Source organism: Hippopotamus amphibius, chromosome 7 (genome assembly GCF_030028045.1).
Source record: "Hippopotamus amphibius kiboko isolate mHipAmp2 chromosome 7, mHipAmp2.hap2, whole genome shotgun sequence".
In the NCBI taxonomy this organism is placed as follows: Eukaryota; Metazoa; Chordata; class Mammalia; order Artiodactyla; family Hippopotamidae; genus Hippopotamus; species Hippopotamus amphibius.
In genome coordinates, this window is record NC_080192.1 from 4,311,804 (window position 1) to 4,335,460 (window position 23,657).

Sequence of the window (23,657 nt, forward strand, 5' to 3'; positions counted from 1 at the left end):
CATGGATTGAAGACCAGTTCTGGTAACCAGCCTTTGGGTACACTGTTGTTTGTCAATGCCCAGAACAAAAAATAATGTAAAAATACTGTCTGACCAGTACAGAGTACCGTGGAACTCTGCGCGTAGGATTATAACTTTCCAAGACTTGAATTTTCTACTTATACAAATTATAGGTTACTGTTGCATCAATCATATCACTTTCATACTTAATTTATATTCACTGAAATCTGAAAGTTTTTAACATGTCCTGTTGTTAAAACAGGTCTGTCTTATCCTATCATTGTGCATAAATGCAGGGCTTTAAAATGATTAATGTTAAATGTTACTTTGTTGGATTTGGCTCATTCTAGTTTTTCCAGATTTTTTGATTCTTAATTCTATGCATTAGTCCTCTTGGTTTTATACTGCCTAAGACTCTATAGTATTACTCACATAAAGAATATTTTGTGTATTTATGTAGAATGTTATATTTTGGTGTGGCTAATATAAATGAAATACTTCTGATTTTGTATTAAACATTTCATAGAGCCAAAACACTTAGAAGGCCAGCTATGAACTTTCTTATTTAGTTTTTAGAATTAGAAATTTGAAAATAGATAAACATAGGTTATGGAGTTAGAGAAAGCACTGACTTTTCAGAGTACAATGATGCTTTTGGGGATTAGTTTTTGGCCTAATCCAGGAAAATCTTGGTGGGAAAAATGTAGATTTAAGCATTGTCTATATATTTTCTTAAAGTTAATTATTAAACCACTTGGTTTAAAATAATTTAAAAGGTTGAAGATGATATTTTTCAACACTTCTGTGAAGAAATTGGCGTAGAAAATATTCGTGAATTTGAGAACAGACATGTTAAACAGCAACAAGAAATTGATCAAAAAAGGTATTTTTATTAAAAGATGTTAGTAAGCAATTACTCATGTATAAATGTTACAGTTATTTCATAATTTAAAGGAATTATGCCTGAGGTAGTCTTTATTTTAGTTCATCAAGAAATAGTTAGTAAACCTGCCTATTTTTATAAAGAGGTCTAATTCTTTTATTCCACAGTTTTTTAAAGAGAGAAAGCACAAATATACAAAATAAGAGAATGGGTAAAGAATTACACACTCAGTGGTTATTAATAAATTTACTTAGTTCTTTGTAAATATCCATATATGTAGATAAAATTGTATAGCCTTTCTGTAAACAAACTACCAGGGAGACAATATATTGGGTAAAAATATCCCAATTATACTGGAGAAGAAGAAAGTAAAATACTTAGTACTTAGAAATAAATTTACTAGATGTGAAAGCAATATATAAAGAAGCCTTCAAACAGGACTGAGAGTTTTACACAGAAATGTGAATAAAAAGGAAAGAGGCAAACTAGTTCTTTCATAGGAAGACTCAATGTTGTAAAAAAGTTGGTATTCCCTAATTTAATCTGTGCTTTAAATATCATCTCAATATATGTACGGACAAGAATTTTTTAACTGGATAAGGCGATTCTAGAGTTCACATTCAGAACTAGTTAAGAAAAATATGGAAAAGGTAATGAGAAAGGCCTAGAACTCTCAGATTTAAAAACATGGTATAAAGCTGAAGATGCAACAGTGGACAAGGAAGGTTAAGCCCCTGACTACTTGAGGTCCTTTGCATTTCTGGGTACATTTTAGGATCAGCTTGACAATTGCTATAAGAAAGGCTTTTGGGATTTTGATTGGAATTCTGTTGAATCTATAGATCAATGTGGTAAGAATGATCATTTTACCATCACTTATCTATGAATGTGGTGTCTATCCACTTTTTAGGTCTTCCTTAATTTCTCTTATTAATATTTGTTTTTAGTTTATAGGTCTTGCACATGTTTTATTCGTAAGTACTTCATTTCTTTGTGCTGTTGTAAATGGAATTGTTTTTAATTAACAATTCTAATTTATTGTTGATAATACATTGAAATAAAATTCAGTATTTTATTTGCATCCTGTATACATCCTTGCTAAACTTATTAGTTCTAGTAGCTCTTTTGTAGATTCCTTAGGATTTTTTACATAGATGATCGTGTTGTCAGTGAATTTAAAAATTTATTTCTTCCTTTCCAATTAGTGTGCCTTCTATTTTCTTGCCTTGTTACACTAGCTAGGACCTCCAGTACAGTGCTGAATAAAAGTGATGAGAGTGGACATCCTGCCTTATTCCCAGTCTTAGGGGCAAAGGTGCCTTTTAGCAGACTGAGGATGTTCCTTCTTTTTTTTTTTTTTTTTTAACTTTTATTTGCATTTATTTTTTGCGGCATTTATTCCTGGGCCATAAGGTTTCATTTCTTTAGTTTCTTTTGGGATATCTTTTTCTTCTGTGTAGCCTTCTCTTCTGGTTTAGGAACAATCTGTTCTTTTTCAGTAAGGATCATCTCAGTGTGTCAGGCAGAGCTCATGTATGGGTTGATCCGACCATGAGCTCTGTAAGTCCTGCACCACATCCTGGGGGCTTTGTTCACCTGTACATGCTCAACGACCAGAGAATCACACGAAAGCCCTTAAGTTCAGCATTATTCTCTGCATTTTTGAGCATATGCAGGAAAAATTCAGCACTCTTCTTGGGCCACTGACCCTGCGTCCAGCCCCACTGTTTGGCCAATTCTACCACTCTAACGACGGAATGGCACATGTTACTTCTGTTAAGTGACATCCTTCAGTTACTTGGTGGCTTTTTGGATATGCATACCCTTAATGGCCTGGGCAGTTTCACCAGTGTTCTTAAAATGAACACAAAGATTTGAACCTCTTGATTTGCTTGATTTTTGTGGGGTTTTCTGGGTCAAGTGAATAGCGAACCATTTTTAGAGGTCACCTTAGGCCGCTTACCAGAAAAGAGGAAGATATTCCCCTTCTACCTCTAATTTGCTGAAATTTTTTATCATGAATGAGTGTTGTATTTTGTCAAATACTTTTTCTGCTATCTATTGGGATAATCGTATGGTTGGGTTTTTTGAGGGGGTGGTTTATTAATGTGGTAAATTACATTGATTTTAGAATGTTAAACCAACTTAGCATACCTTAAGTGAACCCCACTGGGTCATGTTGTATTAGCCTTTTCAAATATTTTTCGATTGATTTGTTAAAGTTTTGGTAAGGATTTTTGCATCTACATTCATGAGAGTATTGGTCTATAGTTTTCTTTTCCTGCAATGTCTTTGTCACATTTTTGTATCAGGGTAATGCCAGACTCATAAAGTGAGTCAAGAATTATTCTTCACTCTCTCTTTTCATGGAGAGTTTTTGTAGAATTATGTTATTTCTTTCCTAAAAGTTTGGTAAATTTTGCAAGTGAAGCCACTGGGGATTCCCACCTTTCTTTATGGGAATATTTTTAATTACAGATTCTGTTACCTTACTAGATACAGGGCCATTCAGGATATTTTTTGTTGTTGTTGTTTTGGCTGCACTGGGTCTTCATTGCTGCGCATGGGCTTGCTCTAGTTGTGGTGAATGGAGGCCACTCTTTGTTGCAGTGCATGGGATTCTCATTGCGGTGGCTTCTCTTGTTGCAGAGCATGGGCTCTAGGCGCGTAGGCTTCAGTAGTTGTGGATCCCGGGCTCTCAGAGTGCAGGCTCAGTGGTTGTGGCACACAGGCTTAGTTGCTCGTCGGCATGTGGGATCTTCCTGTACCAGGGATCGAACCTGTGTCCCCTGCATTGGCAGGTGGATCCTTAACCACTGCGCCATCAGGGAAGTCTCAAGATACCTTTTCTCTTGAATGAGCTTTGGTAGTTTGTGTATTGGAAGGAATATTTGTGTATTTCATCTGTTATCAAATTTATTAACAAAAAGTTACTAATATTACCTTTTTATCCTTTTCAATTTCTGTAGGGTCTGTATTGACACCCCCTCTTTCCTTCCTGATGTTGCTGATCTGTCTTCTCTCCCTCTTCTTGACGTCTGGCTGGAGTTGTATCAGCTTTATGGACCCTTTCTAAGACCAGCTCTTGGCTTCACTGATTTTCTCTGTGATTTGTCTGTTTCTACGTTGTTGATTTCTGTTCTTAATTTCATTATTTCCTTCCTTCTGCTTATTTTGGGTTTAATTTACTCTTCTTTTTCTTGCTTTTTAAGATAGAAGCTTGCTTTATGTATTTTACACTTCTTTTCTAATATAAGCATTTAAGCTTTTTATTTCTAAGTACTACTTAAGCTGCATCCCACTGCTTCTGGTATGTTTTATATCATTTTCATTCCATTCTAAATATTTTCTAATATTTTTTATGATTTCTTTCTGTGACATATGAGGTGTTTAGAAGTGTTATTTAATTTAACAGAAATTGCTGTGGTGGGGGAGGATTTAGATATGTTTTTGTTACTGATTTTTATTTTAATTCCATGTGGTAAAGAGTATATTTTACATTATTTAAACCCTTTTAAATTGATTGAGGCCTGTTGGATGGCATGTATTGTATCTTAGTAAATGTTCTGTGTGCACTTGAAACGAATATGCATTGTACTGTTGGGTGGAGTGTTTTCTGAGTGGCGCTTAAGTCAAGTTGCTTGGTGTTACTTAGGTCTTCTGTGTACTTACTGATTTTCTGTCTACTTGGTCCAGCATTCCCTAAGAGAGGAGTGTTAAGATTTCCAAGTACCTTTGGATCTGTCATCTTCTTCCCATTACGTCAGTTTATACTTCATGTGTTTTAAAGCTTTGTAATTAGGTGCATACATATTTGGGACCATTATGTCTTTTTGCCTAATAATCCCTTTCTCTTTATAAACTGCTCCTCTTTGTCCCTGTCAAATTCCTTGTTCTGAAGTCTGCTTGAGCTTCAATATATTTTCTTGCTAAAGAATTCTGCCTATCACTCATAAAACTCCAACTGGAATTCTGATTGAGATTACACTGGATTTATAGATTTATTTGGGGAGAACATCTTCAAAATATTAAGTCCTCCCATCGAAGAACATACAGTATCTCTTCATTTACTCTAATCATCTATATCGTTTATTAAATTTTAAAGATTTTTTTCCACAGAGATCTTGCATGTTCTTAAGTTAATTTCTAGTTATAGTTTTTTTCCTCTTATGACTAGTACCTATTCTTATGATATTTTCCTAGTTGCCTTCTACTGGTATAGAAAAATGGTATCAAATTTTAGACTTATCTAACATCTGATAACTTTGCTAACCTCTCTTATTACTTCTAGTAGCTTATCAATTATGTATCTCAGGTATTAAAATTTGAGATGCCTATAGTATCCAGTTGAAGGTGTAGACAGTTGAATATACAAGTTAGGAGTTCACGGGAGAGGTCCAGGCTGGAAGTATAAATTTGGGAATTGTCAGTATACAGAAGGTACTTAAAGTCTTATGACTGGATGAGATCACCAAGGGAATGAATGTAGATAGAAAAGAGAAGAGATCCTAGGCTATGTAAGCAAGTTCAGGAGTTAAGAAGGAACTATTAAAGGAGCAGCCAGTGAGGGGAGAGGAAAGCCCAAGTGGTATTCTAGAGCCAAGTGAAGAAGTGTTCCACTTGTACACAGCCTGTATGTTTGCCTCCTGCAGCAGAAATAACCCCTGAAGGGTTTGTTCTTAACCATGCCTACAGGCAGCATGGTCAGTGGTTAAGAGCGGGGATTCTCGGGCCTTGCCTGAGTGTGTCATGCCTGGCACCACCACGTCCTGAGTGGGTAGCCTTGGTCTCCCCAACTGTTAAGTAGGGAGAGTAGTATTACCAACTTCAGAGAGTCATATAACTTGAGTTAATTCATGTATTGAATGATTGTATTAGCAAGCTATGTGAGAGAGAATGGATGGAGAAAGGACGAGCTACAGATACTGGAATTCTTTTTTTACAGATAGGACTTTTTTATTGAGTTATAGTTGATGTACAATATTGTATAAGTTACAGGTGTACAATATAGTGATTCATAATTTAAAGGTTATACTCCCATTTGTAGTTATTATAAAATATTTGCTATGTTCCCTGTGTTATACAATATATCCTTGTAGTTTATTTTATCTCTACACTTTGCACCTCTCAATCCCCTCCCCCTATGTTGTTTCTCCCTCCTGCCCTCTCCTCACAGGTAACTACTAGTTTCTTCTCTATATCTGTGAGTCTGCTTCTTTTTTGTTATATTCACTAGTTTGTTGTGTTTTTTAGATTCCACATATAGGTGATAGTATATAGTATTTGTCTTTCTCTGTCTGACTTATTTCACTTAACATAATACCCTCCAAGTCCATCCATGTTGTGACAAATGGCAAGATTTTGTTCTGTTTTATAGCGGAATAGTATTCCACTGTATATATACACCACTTCTTTATCTATTCATTTGTTGAGGGACACTTCATTTCCTTCCATATCTTGACAATTGTAAATAATGCTGCTATGAACACTGGGATACATGTATCTTTTCAAATTTAGAGTTTTTGTTTCTTCAGATATATACCTGGAAGTGGAGTTACTGGGTAATATGGTAGTTCTATTTTTAGTTTTTTTGAGAAATCTCTGTATTTTTTTCACAGTGGCTACACCAATTTACATTCCCCCCAACAGTGTATGGAGGTTCCTTTTTCTCCACCTCCTTGCCAACATTTGTTTGTGTTCTTTTTAATGGTAGCCATTCTGACAGGTGTGAGGTGACATCTCACGGTGGATTTGATTCGCATTTCCCTGTTGGTTAGTGATGTTGAGCATCTTTTCATGTATTTGTTGGCCATCTGCATTTGGTCTTTGGACAAATGTCTGTTCAGATCTCCTGCCCATTTTTTAATTGGATTGTTTGCTTGTTTGATGTTGACTTGTATGAGCTGTTTGTATATTTTGGATATTAACCCCTTATTGGTCATATCATTTGCAAACATTTTCTCACATTCAGTAAGACTGTCTTTTCTTTTTGTCAGTGGTTTCCTTTGCTGTGCAAAAGCTTTCAAGTTTAATTAGGTCCCATTTGTTTATTTTTGCTTTTATTTCCTTTGCTTTAGGAGACAGATCCAAAAAAATACTGCTACAATTTATGTCAAAGAGTGTTCTGCCTATGTTTTCCTCTAGGAGTTTTATGGTTTCTGGCCTTAAATTTAAGCTTTTAATCCATTTTGAGTTTATTTTTGTATATGGTATTAGAGAATGTTCTAATTTCATTCTCTTACATGTAGCTGTCCAGTTTTCCCAGCACCACTTATTGAAGAGACTGTCTTCTTGCTATTAGAATTCTTTATGGGGGTTTTTTGAAGCTGGCAAAGGAGGATAGTACATCAAGAAGGAATATGTTCTTAAATTCCCAAGTTTGGAATTTGCAAATGAAGAGCTATTTGAGAAGGCTAATTGGCTAAATAAATAAGAATAAACATATAAATTGTAACTTAAAGAAAAAGGGAAGGGGACTATAAATTATAAAGGATTTAACAAGCATATTCATATGCAGTGTATGAATCCTTATTCAAACAAATCATTTTTTTTAATTAATGAGACTCAGGAAGTTTGGCAGTGATAGCATTTTGATATTAAGGATGTTATTTCTATCTGTAGTAGCTTATGGTTATGTATTAAAAGCCACTTCACTTTCAGACATTCATATTAAAATATTTATAGATGAAATTACATGATGTCTGAAATTTGCTTTAAATAATCCAGTGGTGGGAAGGAGTGATGAGTGGAATTATAGATAAAACAAGATTGACCACAAGTTGATACTTATTAGAGTTGGGTGCTAGCTATATGGGAATTCATTATAGCATTCCTTGTAAGTTTGTATTTGTTTGAAATTTTCCATAATAAAAACGAAAAGAGTTAAAAAAAATAATTGAAGGACTTGTTTACCACTTGTAATGCTTGACTTCATTATACTAGATTAGAATTTGAGAAACAAAAAACTCGGCTGAATGTTCAACTTGAATATAGTCGCAATCAGCTGAAGAAGAAACTGAATAAGATTAACACATTAAAAGAAACTATTCAGAAAGGTAGAGAAGACATCAATAACCTAAAGAAGGTAAGTAATGATGGGTGGTTGAAGTGTCATTGAAATGATGACTTTCTTCCATGAATAAACATTCGTTGAGTTCCTAAAAAGTTCTAATAAGTGGTAGAAGGTGGGGGCAGGGTGCAGATTTGAGAGATACTTGAAGTAAAATCCACACAGCTTCATGAATTGTTAGATGTTGAGAGGTATGTGCCACGGATGAGTCCTGAATTCTAACTTGGGTGACTGGTGCATAGGAGGAGAGGTTAAGGAGAGAAAATTCTGGACCTGTGCAGGATGATTTCCCTGTGTGACATCTAAATAGCAGTTTCCAGCAGGTCGTTAGAGAGTATGTAGATAACAGGAGAAGCCTAGGCTGGTTTATGGGAGTAAATTGAATCCGTATGTGAATGGGTGAGACCCCAACCAGAGAGGTAGGCAGTGAAGAGCAGGGGGGCAAGGATGGAGTTCTGAAAGGAGGGGTCACATAGGTTATGAAGAGGGCCAGGAGGGGTGGTGTTAACAGAAACCCCAGAGTGTGAGGAAGAGGAAGTGAGGAAAGTTGTCGAAGAGGTTAAGTCTGGAAAATGTTTAATTGCCAATTAAGAAGTCTTGGTAGCAAGGATGTTTTCACTGGACAGTGGAAACAGAAGTCAGATGGCAGCAAGCTGAGAAATGAATCCAAAGTGAAGGAGAAGGGTAGGTAGTGATTACCTGGAAGTGTAAACAAGAGCCCGTCACGTTCCATGGTAGAGGCTCAGGCAGCATACAGGACAGGGCTTTATCTTGGAATGACCAGTTTGACTGTATTAATAATAGGATGATCTGTTGATCTTATTAATGTAAAAGATGGTAAATTTATGATGTAAATCATCTCCAATCAGGCTGAAGAAAATTGTCTGAAAATTGTGGATGAACTCATGGAGAAACGGCAGCAACTTAAGGACCTATTTGTCACTCAGAATACCAACGTTGAGAAAGTCCAAGCTCAAATTGAAGAGGAACGGAAGAAGTTTTTAGCTGTTGATAGGTGATTAAGAAGTTTATCAGAGTTTAAAAAATGTTTACCATCAGTTTGAAATTTATTACAGGAAGTTTTATTACTTGAATATGTTTCCTTTGTTGCTTTTGGTCCCATATCACACCTATCAAGCATTGCAATTTGAGGGGAAACCAGGAGAGGTAGTTAGTTGTTGAGAGTAAGCAGTTCTTTTTGGTGGGTGAAAACATGGAAAAGAGTTCATAAAGAAAGAGTTCTTTATGCTAAATCCCCTTGACACCTTCCTGTTGGGGAGTCTCCTGCTAGTCTGTCTGTGTGACGAAGCATAGCCAGTGAGGCGCAGAATCTGGAGCCACGCTGCAGGGTTCCATGCCCCAGCTCAGCCACTTGTGGACTGTCTTCCTTTTCTCCTCAGTACACTGGGGATGATGATAGTGCCTACCTCACAGAATCGTAGTAAGGATTAAATGAGTGAGTGTTCATATGGTACTTAGAACACACCTGGCGCACGATAAGCATGTGCATTTGCCATGATGGTGACCAATAACACTGAGTCAGCTGGCTTGTTGCACCACAGTGACATCTGCTTTCCTGTGTGATTGACACAACCATAAGTGATCAGAGGAGATGAGCTCTGTTTTTGCTCAGCCTCTTGGCATTTCACCATTTCCCACAATGTTCAAAGACCTTTAGTGTTTCAGAATACAGCCAGAAAATTCTTTGTCTAAGATTTTTAAGTAGAATTAAGTTTGCTTACTCTTGATTTTTTTTTTTACTTGTATCTGGTTTAAACAGAACCACATCTTGGTCATCAGATTCTTGAAAACCATATAATTCTTAATTTATTTTTGATCCTGCTTCTTGGTCCTCTTTAACGTCCTACCTTGTTTCAGCTGGTAAAACTCCCAAGCCCTCATTAAGATAGAAGACATTATATTAGTGGTGATGGTGGTAGTAAAAAAAAAAAAAAAAGTTCAGGCTATTAGCTGTGTGATGACTTAATTGGTAATATATTTCTCTTGCTAAGAAACTCTTTCTCTTGGTTTGATGTTCTCAAATGTAGAACTTATATTGAGAGGGAAATGCAGCTTCAAAAATTGTACAGATTTTAAAATAAGGTAACTAGAAAAGTACTGTACTGTTGCTAGCCTAATTAAAGTAATATTTATTATTGAAAATGCTCCCTTGGATTAAATAATTACATTCATGGCCTTTGTCAGGAGTGTTAAAGTTTAAATTACAAGCATCCATGGGCTAACTCTGCAACCTATAGCACTCATAAGAAAAAATCTTTTTTTTCATGTAAGTTTATAACATGTTTTCCTTCCTTGGTGCAACTTTGCATAATTGGTAAAACATAATCACTTTTTCATATCTGTGTGTTTACAGGGAAGTAGGAAAACGGCAAAAAGAAGTTGTAAGCCTTCAAAGTTCTCTGGAACAGAAACGGTTAGAGAAACATAACATGTTGCTTGATTGCAAAGTTCAAGACATTGAAATAATTCTCTTGTTGGGGTCACTGGATGACATCATTGAAGTGGAGGTATTCTAGCAAGTGATTCTAAAATAGGTGCAGTTGTGTGGAACTTAACGTAAGGCCTTTGGCTGCTTAGTGAAGTTGCAGCTTTGTAGAGGCTTCCTCTTGTTCTCAAGCTCCTTTAGGGGCAGGAAAGACATCTCTGCTAGGTGGGAAAAAGGGCAAAATGATCCTCATTCCAGAGGACTAGGCATTTTGTTCAGTTCTCTTATTTCTCTTGCTAATCCATGTCCTTAAAAGCTCCACAGGATGAACCAGAGTTTCTTACCTGTGTATAGATACCCAAGAGGAATCAGAGAATTAAAGCTATTGGACTAGGGGCATTCTGGGGAGGTGGTGTTGGCCACACTGAACTGCAGGCTGTGTGCAAGTGGCCTGAACTGCAGGCCATGTGCAAGTGGCCTGCTGATAAGCAGTCCTCTGTACTCTTGTAACATTGTCCGTGGTGTGTGGAGGGATCTTGCTCTGCACCTTCACCAACAACTTGAGGTGGTTCTCAGCAGAAACATGCCTCACTGAGTCTGTCCAGGTGGTGAGACTATGGGGGAGGCAATAATAGACAACCAACGAATCAGAAGATGAAACCAAAGTCTACTAATGGCGGACATTTCTCTGTTTGCCTTTTTTCTTTCTTTCTCACCACATTCGTATTACGCAGTACTCTTTAGGTTGGCTGGAAGTTTATACACCCTTAGTTCTGTCGCTCAAGTTAGGAAAGAAATGACTACACAGTTCAGGGAGAATATCTTACTGTTAGCTAATCCAGAGGATGGTGAAAATAGTTATTTCTTTTACCTCTCAGATTATCTCTTGAGTCTTTTAGTGAATCTCTTCTCTGTGGTCTCCCTTCCACATCCCTCCTTCCCTTTCTGCTCTGCCCCCAGTCAGAAATCCATGCATTTCCATCCAGTTTCTAATCCAGAAGAGGCTTTTAATCCTTTGAATTTCTTCAGTATGAAGTAACTATAAAACAATTTTTCTCTTGCTAATATTGACCACTTCTCATAGCATAATTCTGGTGTGATATTATACGCAAAAGTCTTTTTCTTGGGAATTCCCTGGCAGCCCAGTGGTTGGGACTCAGTGCTCTCACTGCCAGGGCCCTGGGTTCGATCCCTGGTCTGAGAACTAAGATCCTGCAAGCTGCGTGGCACGGCCAAAAAAAAAGTCTTTTTTCTCTGTTTTAGCAGAGATCATATGCTAGATAGAAGGTAAGGAAAGAAGACCCTTTGGCCACAAGTGTCATAAACCCCACTCAGGTTGCTTTAAAGAGGGAGAAGGGAGGTAAAAGGATAGGGCTGGAATAGAGGCAGTCTCACAAATGACTCAGTCCAGGAATTGACTGTCCAATTCTTCACAGCAGTGAAGAACTCTTTCTGGCTCAGTATGTGTTGGTTTTATTTTCTCAGATCAGCTTTCCTCTCGGGGCTTCAGCTGTAATCACTAGCTTTGACCAAAGGAGAAAGGCAACTCACCCCTGTCCTCTCTCAGAAAAATCCTGGGGAAGAACTCTGATTGACTTATTCTGGGCCATGTGTCCACTCTTAAGGGTGCAGATAGAGGGAGGGGTCTGTAACAGCAGAAGTGGATGGGAGCAGAAAAACAGTACTCACATTAATATAGAGAGAAATGGAAAGTCTATTTAAAAGGCAATGTAGGGACTTCCTAGGTGGCACAGTGGGTGAGAATCTGCCTGCCAATGCAGGGGACACAGGTTCAATCCTTGCCCCAGGAAGATAACACATGCCACGGAGCAACAAAGCCCGTGCGCAACAACTACTGAGCCTGTGAACCACAACTATTGAGCCCATGTGCTGCAACTACTGAAGCCCACATGCATAGAGCCCGTGTGCTGCAACAAAAGAGGCCACCGCAATGAGAAGCCCTCACACCACAACGACGAGTAGCCCCCGCTCACCGCAACTAGAGAAAGCCCATGTGCAGCAATGAAGACCCAACACAGCGAATTAAATAAATAAATAAATAAATAATTTTTTAAAAAGGCAATATAATCTTAGAAAAGATTCAGTCATAGTGTAGAGGAAGAAGCAGTTTTAATGACTGACATCTAAGTAAGTGCAAGTATTCCTGCTGCTGCTTTGGTCCTATTGGTCTTTCAGTTAGTGAACTTTCAGAAGTATTCTCCAACATGCCCACCATGAATGTGAAATTATTTACCTGTTTATTAGCATAAATGACTTTCATATTCACAGTGGGCTATTTCAAAGCAAGTATTAATACCTTAAGCTGGATTAATACTGAATCATCATCTAAAAAGAAAAAATGATCGTTCTGCTCCACTTTGTGCTGGTCAAGTCACACTGGAATATTGCATTCACTTTCTAAAGCATGATGCTTTCTGAGAGTAAAGTGTCCATGATGGTGAAAAGGCCCAGATCGTGTCATGCTGGGAAGAGAAGGCTTGGGGGATATGGTTATTCTCCTCCTACAGAAGAAGGTCTGTCATAGAAGGCGGATCATACGTGTTCTTTCTGGTCCTAAGGGGAATTACTAGGGTTGGGGGATGGAGGACACAGAGTCAGATTTCTTCTACTAGGGAACACTTCCTACTAGAGAGGGAGGGTCTCTACTGGTGAGTTCTCTGATGGAAATTTTACAAGCACGTCTAGTAGCAGCCATGGAACGGGGGTGCTGTACAAGGTAGTCTGTAAAGCCCAAAGCAGAAAAGGCATTAGGTATGAGTTCTCTCTCTCCGGAGGGCTGGACAAGGACCACCAAATAGAATTGTCTTACAACAGCTGTTGTAGGAATCGTTGTCTTACAGCCATTGTAAGGTAGAACCTGAGATTTCCCTTCCTTCAGAGGTGTTGAGACAGGGTACGTTACCTACATCTGCCGGAATTCTCGTAGCAGATTCTTCTATTGTGGGGAAGACGATGCCAGATCACTGGTTCCTAAACTGCACGGTGCACATGAAGCGTCTGGAGATCTTGTTTCCTAAGAGATTGCATTTCTAATGGCTCCCAGGTGAGGCCCACTCTTGCTGGCCCACTGACCACACTTTGACTAGCAAGGCATCAGACGACTCATATAGAAGCTTAATACGAAATACGATGTTGAATCACATAAACAGGAATCGTAAGATTCAGGGATTCAGTATTACTTTTTGTATTCAAGTTCCATTTCTACGTGAACCATTTTAACATAAACATATTACATAAAATGTAGACTTAATTCCAAAAGTAGTTTTATTGGGTTTGTTTAAAAGCTGAGAACATCTAGAAAGGAGTGACAAAGGGGTTTTTTTTTTTTCTGTTAATTTGTAAGTCTTGATTTTTGGTATCAGCATTACACCAAAGGCCAGCCTACAGCTGAATAAGTGCTCATTTATTTGTTCCTTCTTCCCTATTCCTTTCTTCATTCAGAGGGTGATATATATTGAAATTGAAATGTAGGTTGTCAGCATTGCACTAGGCACAGAGGCTACAGCAGTCTATATAACTGCCAAAAATCCCTTCCTTCACATTCTAGTAAGGGAGAGATAGGCACAGAAACAAAATGGTAAACAAGTAAAATATTTATGTGTTTGGTGGTAATATAGGCTAAAGAAAATATAAAGCAGGGAAGGGAATAAAGAGAAGAGTATTGGTGGAGGAGTGTTTACAGTATCAGGTGCAGAGGCCATGGATGTCCTGAGAGAAAGTAGCTGATTAGTAGACGAGGTAAAAGATGAAGAGATGCAGACATGTAGGGGAAGGTCGTCCAGGCAGAGGGCAGTGTGCGGGCCCTGAAGTGGACGTGTGCCTGGTCTGTTCAAGGAGGCCAGTTGGGTTGGAGCAGAGAGTACCAGGGAGACTGGCACACAGTGAATGTGCAGGGGAAACAGAGGCTAGATCATCGTGGCCTTGCAGCCCAACATAAGGGTTTTATCTTTTAATCTGAGTGAGGTGGCAGTCAGCTGGAGGACTTGGGACAGATGGGTGAGTAGAGATCACCATTTCAGATAACAAGCAAAGGGCTTCATATGTTTTTCAGTTGGGAACAGCAGCAGAAAGTACCCAGGCAACAGTTGATATATATGAAAAAGAAGAAGCCATTGAGGTAGACTACAGCTCTCTAAGAGAGGACTTGAAGGTAATTGAAAGATCTCTGTTGTTTATGACTAATTCATGGTAATATTGAATATTTAAATACTGCAGAATAATTTTTAGATGATAGAGCATAAGTTTAGGGGGAAAAGTAGATTTCCTAATGGTTTTTTAAGAAATAGTGTATAAATAGGTTACATATAAAATGTCTAAAATGTTTAAAGTATTTGTATCAGCATTTCTCACTGTGTGGTCTGTAGAACACCAATACAGTGAGATGGCTTGCCAGAGAAGAAGAGTTTCTGCCAGTGTTTTGAAAGGCATTTCCCTTCTTGGAGATTCACAATGGATAACAAAGTCTTTGAGCAGTCCTGAAACAGACAAAAGTAGCCAGCACACTCCAGCATCCTGCACTGTCCTGCGGGGTCCCAGTGCAGGACCCTCAGTAGGCAAGTCCTTCCCAGCTCCGGAGCACAGACCTGGAATCCAGTTTCATGGTCTCCTTAATTGAGCAGCTCTGACTTTGTTTCTATCACCTCTATAGCCATGTGTTGCTTTGTGTTTTGACTTTGTCCTGAAGCTGCTTCTCTCATGAGGGCAAAATGACTGTAGCCTTTCTTGGCCTTCCAGCCACACAACCACAGCCCTCAGGGAAGAGAGAGACTGACTTTTGTAGTGGTGCTGTTCTTAAGATTGAAGAAAGGCTTTTCCACAAAGCTCCAGCAATTGTCCCTTCATCACATGTTCATTCTTGACCAATCACTGTTGGGGGTGGGATGGACTTAGCTTTAGACGAAGTAGAGTTCATGGGACCTAGGAGGTCAGAAAGGAAGAAATGAAGAATGGATGCCAAGTAGCATTATCTACCACGTCTTTTACTTTCATGGGTTTTTAATATATTTTGTTAGATTTGTTGGGCTCTCTCATTGTACTTGTACTTTTGGCAATCAGAAAAAAGCTCTTCTCTCTTTTGTAGTCTATTCAGTGCTTTTGTATTTAGAAAGTCCTTCCCCACGACATTGCTGAGTAAATATTTACAAATATTTTCTTCCTGTTAATGATTTTCTGTTTTCACTTACCTATTTAATTAATCTGATATTATCTTTATATATGGTATGAGGTAAGAATCTGGTTTTTAAAAGGTACATAAGTTAACCATGTTTACTCAGCGTTTTCTGTATAATTCTTTTCCCAATGAATTAAAATGTCACCTTTATCAGATATTAATTAACCCCCTCTAGGGGTCAAGAAAGTTTTCCTGGAAGGTGATGCCTACATCACCTCTTCCCTTCTCTCCTCCCTCAGGCTGGTTCTGCTCATTGTTTAGGTTTCAGCTTAAGTGTTATTTACCCCTCTAGATGTGTTGGATCCCTTCTGCCTGCCCTGTGCTTGCCCCATGGAGGGTTTCACGCTGTTGTAAACGCCAGTTTGCATGTCTGACTTCCCGGTGAGCTCTTTAAGGGCAAGGACAGAATAGTTTTCATCACTGAATCCTCAGTGTCTAATACATAGTAGATGATCAGTACTTTTTAATGAACGAGTAAATGAAGTGATATGTGAATTGTTACTTTTTTGGCCACATTAAGAAACATGAAGGTGAAGCAGGTTCCAGGAGAGCAGCGTCTGTGGCACTAGAGTTATGAAAGAGCAGCCTGCTCAGGGAGCTGCACTAGTGTGACCTGGCTGCACTGCAGACTCAGAGGGAGTGCGGGGGAGGGAGACAGGGGCCAGTCCTGAAGGGCCCTGTGCCTCTTTATTGTACCTTAGCAGTTTGCATCTAAATGGCATGCTAATCATTGCTGTTCCTTGCCACTAATAGGCTCTACAAACTGATAAAGAAGTTGAGGCTCACCTTAGACTCCTACGGCAACAAATAGCATCCCAGGAAGAGGTCCTGTTGAAGACAGCGGCCCCAAACCTAAGAGCCTTTGAGAACCTAAAGACTGTCAGAGACAAGTTTCAGGAGTCCACAGACGGTGAAATTAAGCTTTAGTTGTTAGCAAGATCATATTCATGGGTGTTAGGGGTTTTGATTTCTATAACATTTACCAATAATCCCCCCTGAATTGCACGTTTGTTTTTATTATATATTTTTCTCCTCTGTTTTCTTGTAGTAATGTACTTTTAATACTGAATCACTAATTCCTTCCTTTTTGAAAAGTGTTCTGCTTTAATTTAAAAACAGGTGTACTGATTAGTTTAGAACAGGCAATGTCTTATTTTATACCAGCATAAGAGGCATATTAGACATTCTGTTGGGATTTGTTATTATTTTAAAATCAGTCCTACCAGAAAAAGAGCTCATCAATTTTAAGTCATTTTCTTGGAATTAATAACAGTTGAGTTGTTTTGAAGGTAGATTTTACTCAAGACAACCAAACTCAAAATCCAGTTTAAAAAATGTTTAATGCTTTAAAGTTGAAATAAGAGAAGCCCTCGGTGGTCTCCAAAATAAAGAACATTGATTCTCTCTTAGCTTTTGAGGCCAGCAGGAAGGAAGCCAGAATATGTAGGCAAGAGTTTGAACAGGTGAAAAAAAGGAGATACGATCTTTTCAGCCAGTGTTTTGAGCACATCTCAATCTCAATTGATCAAATCTACAAGAAGCTCTGCAGAAACGACAGTGCCCAAGTATGTATTTTTCACCCTCAACTGAGTGGGAACTTTGTGTTACTGGTGGTGTGTTTTTTTTTTCTGGTGGGAAATCGCCACCACACTATCTGAATACCCACTTACCGGGCTAAGTCAGCTCATGAAAACTGGTTATCACGATGACCTGTGTTCTGGGTCCTACTCACATCACCACTGGCCAGCCTGGACAAGTCAAAATATCTCTGGTCCTGCTTCTCCATCTGCAAAATGAGTGGGTTAGATCATTTGGTTTCCAGCTTCTCTTTCAGTTCTGGAATTTTGTTATCTGTACTAATTTGATTTTATGGAGCTGTCAGTGGTCTCTGTAGTAAAGTGAGGGTAATGTAGAAGATCTGGGGACAGTGGTTGATCTGGGCGTCTGTGGAGTTGCCCAGGGTAACAGAGGAGAGGGAAAGAACTAAAGGCAGGGTTCAAATCGAGCTATGCCCCTTGTAATGGAGGTCCCTCCATCCCGGGATCACTATCCATGGCAGATGCTCTGGCCTTGAAGGTGGACTAAAGATGTAGATCTGATCTTGTGTATCTGCTTTCCCCTCTTCCTCACAGTATTCTTTTATGACTGAGGTAATCCTGAATCATACATTTAGAATTTCAACCAAAAACAACTTGTTTTTCAGTAAAGTAAGACTAAAAGAAACCTATTAGCTCCTTGAGGGCAGGATTCATCTTTGTATCTTTAGAACCTGGCCCCATAATAAGTGTTCAGTAAAGATTTGATGAAAGGACCAATGAAAGAATTGAATGAAGATTGTTTTAGTAAGACTTCAGCATATGCTTCTGAGCTTTGAATGGTAGTCTGATGGGAAGGCCTTATCCTTTACCTATGTTAGAATGCTTTCCCTCAACTCCCCACCCAAACAACCTTGCTGTCTGTGACTACATGTAGAGCTAAGTATATTATTTACAGGCATTGGTATTTTTCCATCAAAAGGGAGGAAAATCTAACCAATAGTATTTTGCAGTTAAACTCTGTTGCAATTCCAAGTTGAAATTTACTAATAGCTTTTCTGATTACTGCTAAATAAACAACATCTGTTTCAGGCATTTCTTAGCCCAGAGAACCCAGAAGAGCCTTACTTGGAGGGAATCAGCTATAACTGTGTGGCCCCAGGCAAACGGTTCATGCCAATGGATAATTTGTCAGGGGGAGAAAAGTGTGTGGCAGCTTTGGCTCTCCTGTTTGCTGTGCACAGGTAAGGTCATGGTGAGCTGCATGATTCTGCATCAGGGCAGAAATTAAATGGATCTTCCTACGGAAGATCTGTTAATTACTTGTCTTTAGTCATATTGAGCATGTGTGGTATGTTTTTTTCAGCCAGACAATTTGGGCTATGCTGTAGGCCTATAACAATTCAGACAGAAAATCTGAGAGAGAATTCATTCAAATCTCTGACAGATTTCTGTTCAGTTTGTGATTGTCAGTAGCTGCTGATATTCCAGCTTCATAGAAAAGAAAGGAGAAAAAGGAGTATCAAATGGTCAGAAGTGAGATCAGGATTGCCAAAAGCAATACCGGCAACAAACCTACACAAAAGAAAAACACCTAACTTCATCCATAGTCAGAGATCTGCTATTTAATAAAGAATGTTAAACAAAGTATTTCTTCTGGAAAAAATGTTTAACCTTCTCATTACCACTGATCATAACACGTTTGTAAAATAAATCAAGGGGGAAATGTTAGCTAAGATTAAGGCAATTAACTTTTGACATTCAAAGCATTAGATAAAGAACTAAGGTATAGATGATGCTGCTTCTCTATTTTCATGATCAGAGAGATCAACATAAAAGTTCTACAACTGTTTTTTTACTGTTTTCAAGAAGGAAAAGGAATTGGCGATTACAGGAAAGGAAAAGAAAATGCCATTAATGCAGGAAGACTCTAGGAAAAGCAGGAGGCAGGGACCTAAACAGGAGCCTGTGTGGAGTAACTCTTAGGAGAACAAGACTATTACTAGGTGTCACCCCATCCATTTATTCAACAGATATTAAATATTTACTGTATGTCAGGTGGTGTTAATAGGCATTAGAGAGACAGCAGTGAGGAAAACAAATTCACTGCCTCAAAGATACTTCATTTTAGTTGGGGAAGACAGATGATAAATAAGGTGTATTCGTAAACTAATTCTCTGATATAGAGATTATTAGAAAATGACATGCTATAGAGAAAATTAAAGAAAGGAATGGTGATAGTAACGGGAGGGTTTGCAATATTAAAAAGTCTTTTGGGAGGGCCTATTTGAAAAGGTAATATTTGAGCAAAGAGTTGAAAAAATTAAGGGAACAAGTCACGTGGATGGATATTCTAGAGAATGTTCTAGACACGAGGAACACGTGTAGAGGCCCTGAGGCCAGAGTGAGCCTGGCACCTGTAGAGAATACTGTATGCCGCAGTGGCCGGTGCAGGGTTGGGAAACTGTTGTAGCAGTCAGGGTGGCAGATGATGGCGGCTGGACCAGCGTGGGTGCAGACAAGGCGTGGGGCAGGAGGGAGCCTAGTTAGCTGGAGTGATAAGAGCTGCCCTTAACTGAGCTGGAGAGGACCACAGGAGGAATGGGCTTGAGGGGCAGGTGAGGAGTTTGATGTTTCATGAGTTCAAGCTGTTAGACACCCTCATGGAGTTGAGTAAGCGATTGGATGTGTGAGTTGAGGGTTCAAGAGAGAGGTAGAAGTGTGAGAGCCATCGATATACGGACGATACTTAAAGCCTTGAGAGCAGAGGAAGTCAGCGAGGGATCTAATTATTATAGAGGAGTGCTCTAAGCACTGAGCCCTGAAGGCACAGCAGTGTCAAGAAGTTAGAGAGATGAGGAGGATTTGGCAAGACACTGGGACCTGGAGCAGTGGGTGCGGCGGGGGGAGTAGACCGTGTTGTCCTCGACATCAGAGGACTGGGGCGGGGCGGGGGGGCGCCCCCCAGCACCACCTGGGAAGGTCACCTGGGATGTGGACCAGAACTGAGCACCGTGTTCATCGACATCGAGGCCATGGGTGACCTAGACAAAAGGGCGTGTGCTGTTTATTCTGAATACTCTTAGTCTTCTCCTCCAAGTCTTGTAAAACAAAGTTGTAACTTACTTGATTATAATTTTTTTCTAGTTTTCGGCCTGCTCCGTTCTTTGTTTTAGATGAAGTAGATGCAGCCCTGGACAATACTAACATTGGCAAAGTGAGTTTCTTTCTGCTTTTAATTTCCAGTATAGTGTCTTTAATTCAAGACTCATGATGCAGTCAGAAGGCAGTTTACCCTGAACAAATACAGTTTGTTTGATAATTGCTGATTTAAAATAAAACCTGAGTTAAAAATCTAAACACAAGTTGATTCAGGGTAGTAGTTTTCATTCGAGATCTAGGGGACCCTCAGTGAGTTGTTGGGGAATTGACACAGGGAGTCAGGTGAGGACCCCTGTACTGGGTCCACAGCATCACTACTGGGTGACTTGCTTTTCCCCAAAGCTAAGTGTGGGGACCTAGAGGGCCCTTAATGGTAGACCACGTGGCAAACAGGACCAAATTAATTGCTTAATAAAGTCCAAATATAACATATCTAAATAAAATTCCAAAGGAATTAAAGTTCAAACTTCTGCTCCCCTTCATTTATTAAAGTTTATCCAGTCAGTTACTGCACTTGCACATAATCCTGTTTTCAGTATTTGAGACCATAAGGGAACTCAGGACACAACTGAAGGTCAGCCTTAAAGATCAGTGCATAGATACACAAAGCCACCTGAGACAGGCTCTCACACCACACATCTTCACTGTACATTTTTGACAAGAGAATGGGGTTGACCATGGAAGCATGACCAAAGGATGGAGGCAGACACTGGCAGTGCCCACCACTGCCCAGGGCTGGGACGGCTCCATCCTGCAGAGCCCCGTGTTATGATCCTACTGCCAGAACCATCCATTTCTGGAAATGGATGAATTAAACTCCTGGTTCTGACTCCAGGTTCATCCATTTTCCAGAAATGACTAGGCTTTGCATTTACAGCTGCTCACGAGGAGGCTGCTGCAGTCATCCTGACAGAGATAGCGCTATTAACTTGTGAACTGGCATGCTGGTTTATAGCCTAGTCTTATGAGCTTGGTTCATGTGTCCCGTCCTGAGAGATGTATTCCATCTTGGGGCGTCACCCTGACAGGCTGAGTCTCTGAAGCTGACCTCCCTGATTTCTTACTCTGTTGAGCCTCCTGTGTAATGCCTGGGAGAGTCGGGATTTTTCAGAAGCTGCAGCCTGGGGTAACTTCTAATGGCAACAGTGTCGTCTTTCAGCATTTCCCAGCCGGTATGCATCTAACCCAAATCTCTCTAGGACCTTGCTTTCTGAACGTGTCACAGCGTACATAAGAATAGCGCAGTAACACCACACCCACAAAAGTTCGAAAACAAATCCAAAGTCCCCTGAACCGTGTAGAGAACAAGCAAGAGCCACATTCTATGACCTACCAGAGACTTCAGGATAACTGGGGGAAGAGGAAACACAGCAATCAAAGCAAATCGGATACCAGCCAATCTGCATCAGCTAACTGGACTCCATAGCCTGACTCATTTGGGAGAAATCTGCCCTCCTTTAAAGTTAAAGGGGGTTAACTTTAGCACGTTGTACCCCATATCCTTTGTGTGGGGGGTAAGGATGGATCCATTCTTGTGGACTGCCCCTTCTCTCTGTAGCATTTAAGGTATCCATGTCTTCTGGCAAAATTTAGATGTTTGTTTTAGTGGCATCTAAAGGCACTAGGTCTCACTTAAGACTCTTTTCTATTGGCACCTATCCTATGTATTAAAAACCTCTTCATTTCCAGTTTCCCTCTGAGATTTATGTTCCTGGTGCCCCACTGCTGAACTCAGTCTGAGCAGTGACATAACACGAGCAACTGTGAAGGAGCTCCCTCTCCCTCTTGTGATCAGGGTGCCCAGCATTTATCATAGGTAACTCTCCTAGCAAAATGCATGCCTTTCATGTTTGCATCCCATCTCCTGTTCCATTCTAACACTGTCCCAAGACTTTTTAAAGACCTGTGTCACAGTGGCCCCACTGCCTCTGATCGTGGAGGAGCCCTTTCTAAGAATTCAGCCTCTTAGCCCAAAGCAGTTTCCTTCCTCTCATCATTCACCTTAGTAGGTGACTCATTCCTCAACTGGAGCTGCCATTCCTGCTTCCAGAACGTGTGTCCTTAGTGTCTTGGGTGCAGTCGGGACCAGTGCACATGGAGAAGACACACTCTAGGTCTGCAGGGAGGCCAGGGAGTGACAAGTATCTTGCTGAAGTGTGGTTCGAGTCCAAGTTCTTCTTTATCGTTCTCCAAGCTCTGAGCAGTTTGTTCACCAAGACCCGCTTCTGTCCGGTCAATCTTGTTCTTACTCTCACTCCTCGGAATAAAGGCTCCCGAAGGGGCTGCTGAGTCCCCTCTAACCAGATGAGTTGATGGTGGATTATGAATACACACAGAATCGCTACATTTTCCCATCTTCAGGCTTTGTTGGCAATATAGGAAGCAGGAAGTTTAAATACCAGCCCTTCTTCACCCTCATAAAATACCTGAGTGGTAGTTTTATCTTGTTGTAAAGGTTGACTGGATATTCACATGATAATATCTTAAATTAGAGCTTTATTCTTAAACACTTTCTTCCAAGTTTTCAATCATAGATTTAAAGAGGTTTATGGTTTTTACTAACCTCTTATTTTACAATCTGAGCTTTTTTCCACTCCTGCAGCTGTAATGGATTTATTGAGTTAACAGAAAGGGAAGTGCCTTGTCACCTGAAATGGGCAGATTCAGAGACATCCAAATCACTGTCCTCGAGGCCCCCAGAAACGAGGCCTTTCCTTACTGATGAAATGTGTGCTTTCTGTTTCCTCCCAGGTATCAAGTTACATCAAAGAGCAGACTAAGGAACAGTTGCAGATGATAATCATTTCCCTAAAAGAGGAGTTCTATTCCAAAGCGGATGCACTGATAGGCATCTATCCAGAGGTAAGGATAAGAAAAAGGCAGAGAGGAATGAGATCACCTTCTAGTGTCCTGACAGCACAATTACAAGTTCCTAGTGAAGTCTACAGATACTGAGTTCTGCAGTTTATAAATATAGGCTTAAATGATTTTTTAATCAAATAAGACTTAACAGTAACTACTCAGATATTTTCCTAGGCAGTACACAGAAATTTAAGATATATTTTAAGTGAAAAAGCAAATCTAAAATTGCAGAACAGTAATTTTGATAATTTTGTATATAAAATAATAGTACACACTAACTTACACAGAGTAAACTGTCAATATTGTATTTCATATTTCCATAATGTTTGAATGTTTTAGACAAAAACAAATGTATTAATGGTAGAACTAACAAGAAACCATTTATCTTCCAAAACTACCAAAGGGAAAAACAAAGAAATTGACAAGTTCCAAGTTGTATAGTAACGTCTAGAATTCAAACACGTACCTTTCTTAAGCTACTGAAAACATTTACGTGAGCTGATGGAGCA

At 39.5% G+C, this 23,657-nt stretch overlaps 2 protein-coding genes across 5 annotated transcripts in view; one reads left to right on the forward strand and one right to left on the reverse strand.

Annotated features, from left to right (window-relative positions):
* Nucleotides 1-23,657, forward strand: part of SMC1B (structural maintenance of chromosomes 1B) — an 81,336-nt gene that overhangs the window by 56,325 nt on the left and 1,354 nt on the right. The window contains exons 15-24 of one of the 2 annotated variants that reach the window (XM_057741945.1): nt 777-883; nt 7,826-7,967; nt 8,822-8,967; nt 10,327-10,480; nt 14,471-14,569; nt 16,343-16,499; nt 17,000-17,154; nt 18,217-18,368; nt 20,272-20,341; nt 23,038-23,148. In XM_057741945.1, coding sequence (XP_057597928.1) covers nt 777-883; nt 7,826-7,967; nt 8,822-8,967; nt 10,327-10,480; nt 14,471-14,569; nt 16,343-16,499; nt 17,000-17,154; nt 18,217-18,368; nt 20,272-20,341; nt 23,038-23,148 — 1,293 coding nt within the window. The remainder of the gene's footprint in view (nt 1-776; nt 884-7,825; nt 7,968-8,821; nt 8,968-10,326; nt 10,481-14,470; nt 14,570-16,342; nt 16,500-16,999; nt 17,155-18,216; nt 18,369-20,271; nt 20,342-23,037; nt 23,149-23,657) is intronic. The other variant, XM_057741947.1, reaches the window with a different exon arrangement.
* Nucleotides 13,687-23,657, reverse strand: part of FAM118A (family with sequence similarity 118 member A) — a 41,258-nt gene continuing 31,287 nt past the window's right edge. For 2 of the 3 annotated variants that reach the window (XR_009054720.1, XR_009054721.1), the window contains exons 12-14: nt 17,260-17,375; nt 16,376-16,466; nt 15,293-15,336 (exon numbers count right to left, since the gene is read on the reverse strand). The gene's annotated coding sequence lies outside the window, so the exon portion shown is untranslated. Of the gene's footprint in view, nt 15,337-16,375; nt 16,467-17,259; nt 17,376-23,657 lie in introns of all 3 variants that reach the window. The other variant, XR_009054722.1, reaches the window with a different exon arrangement.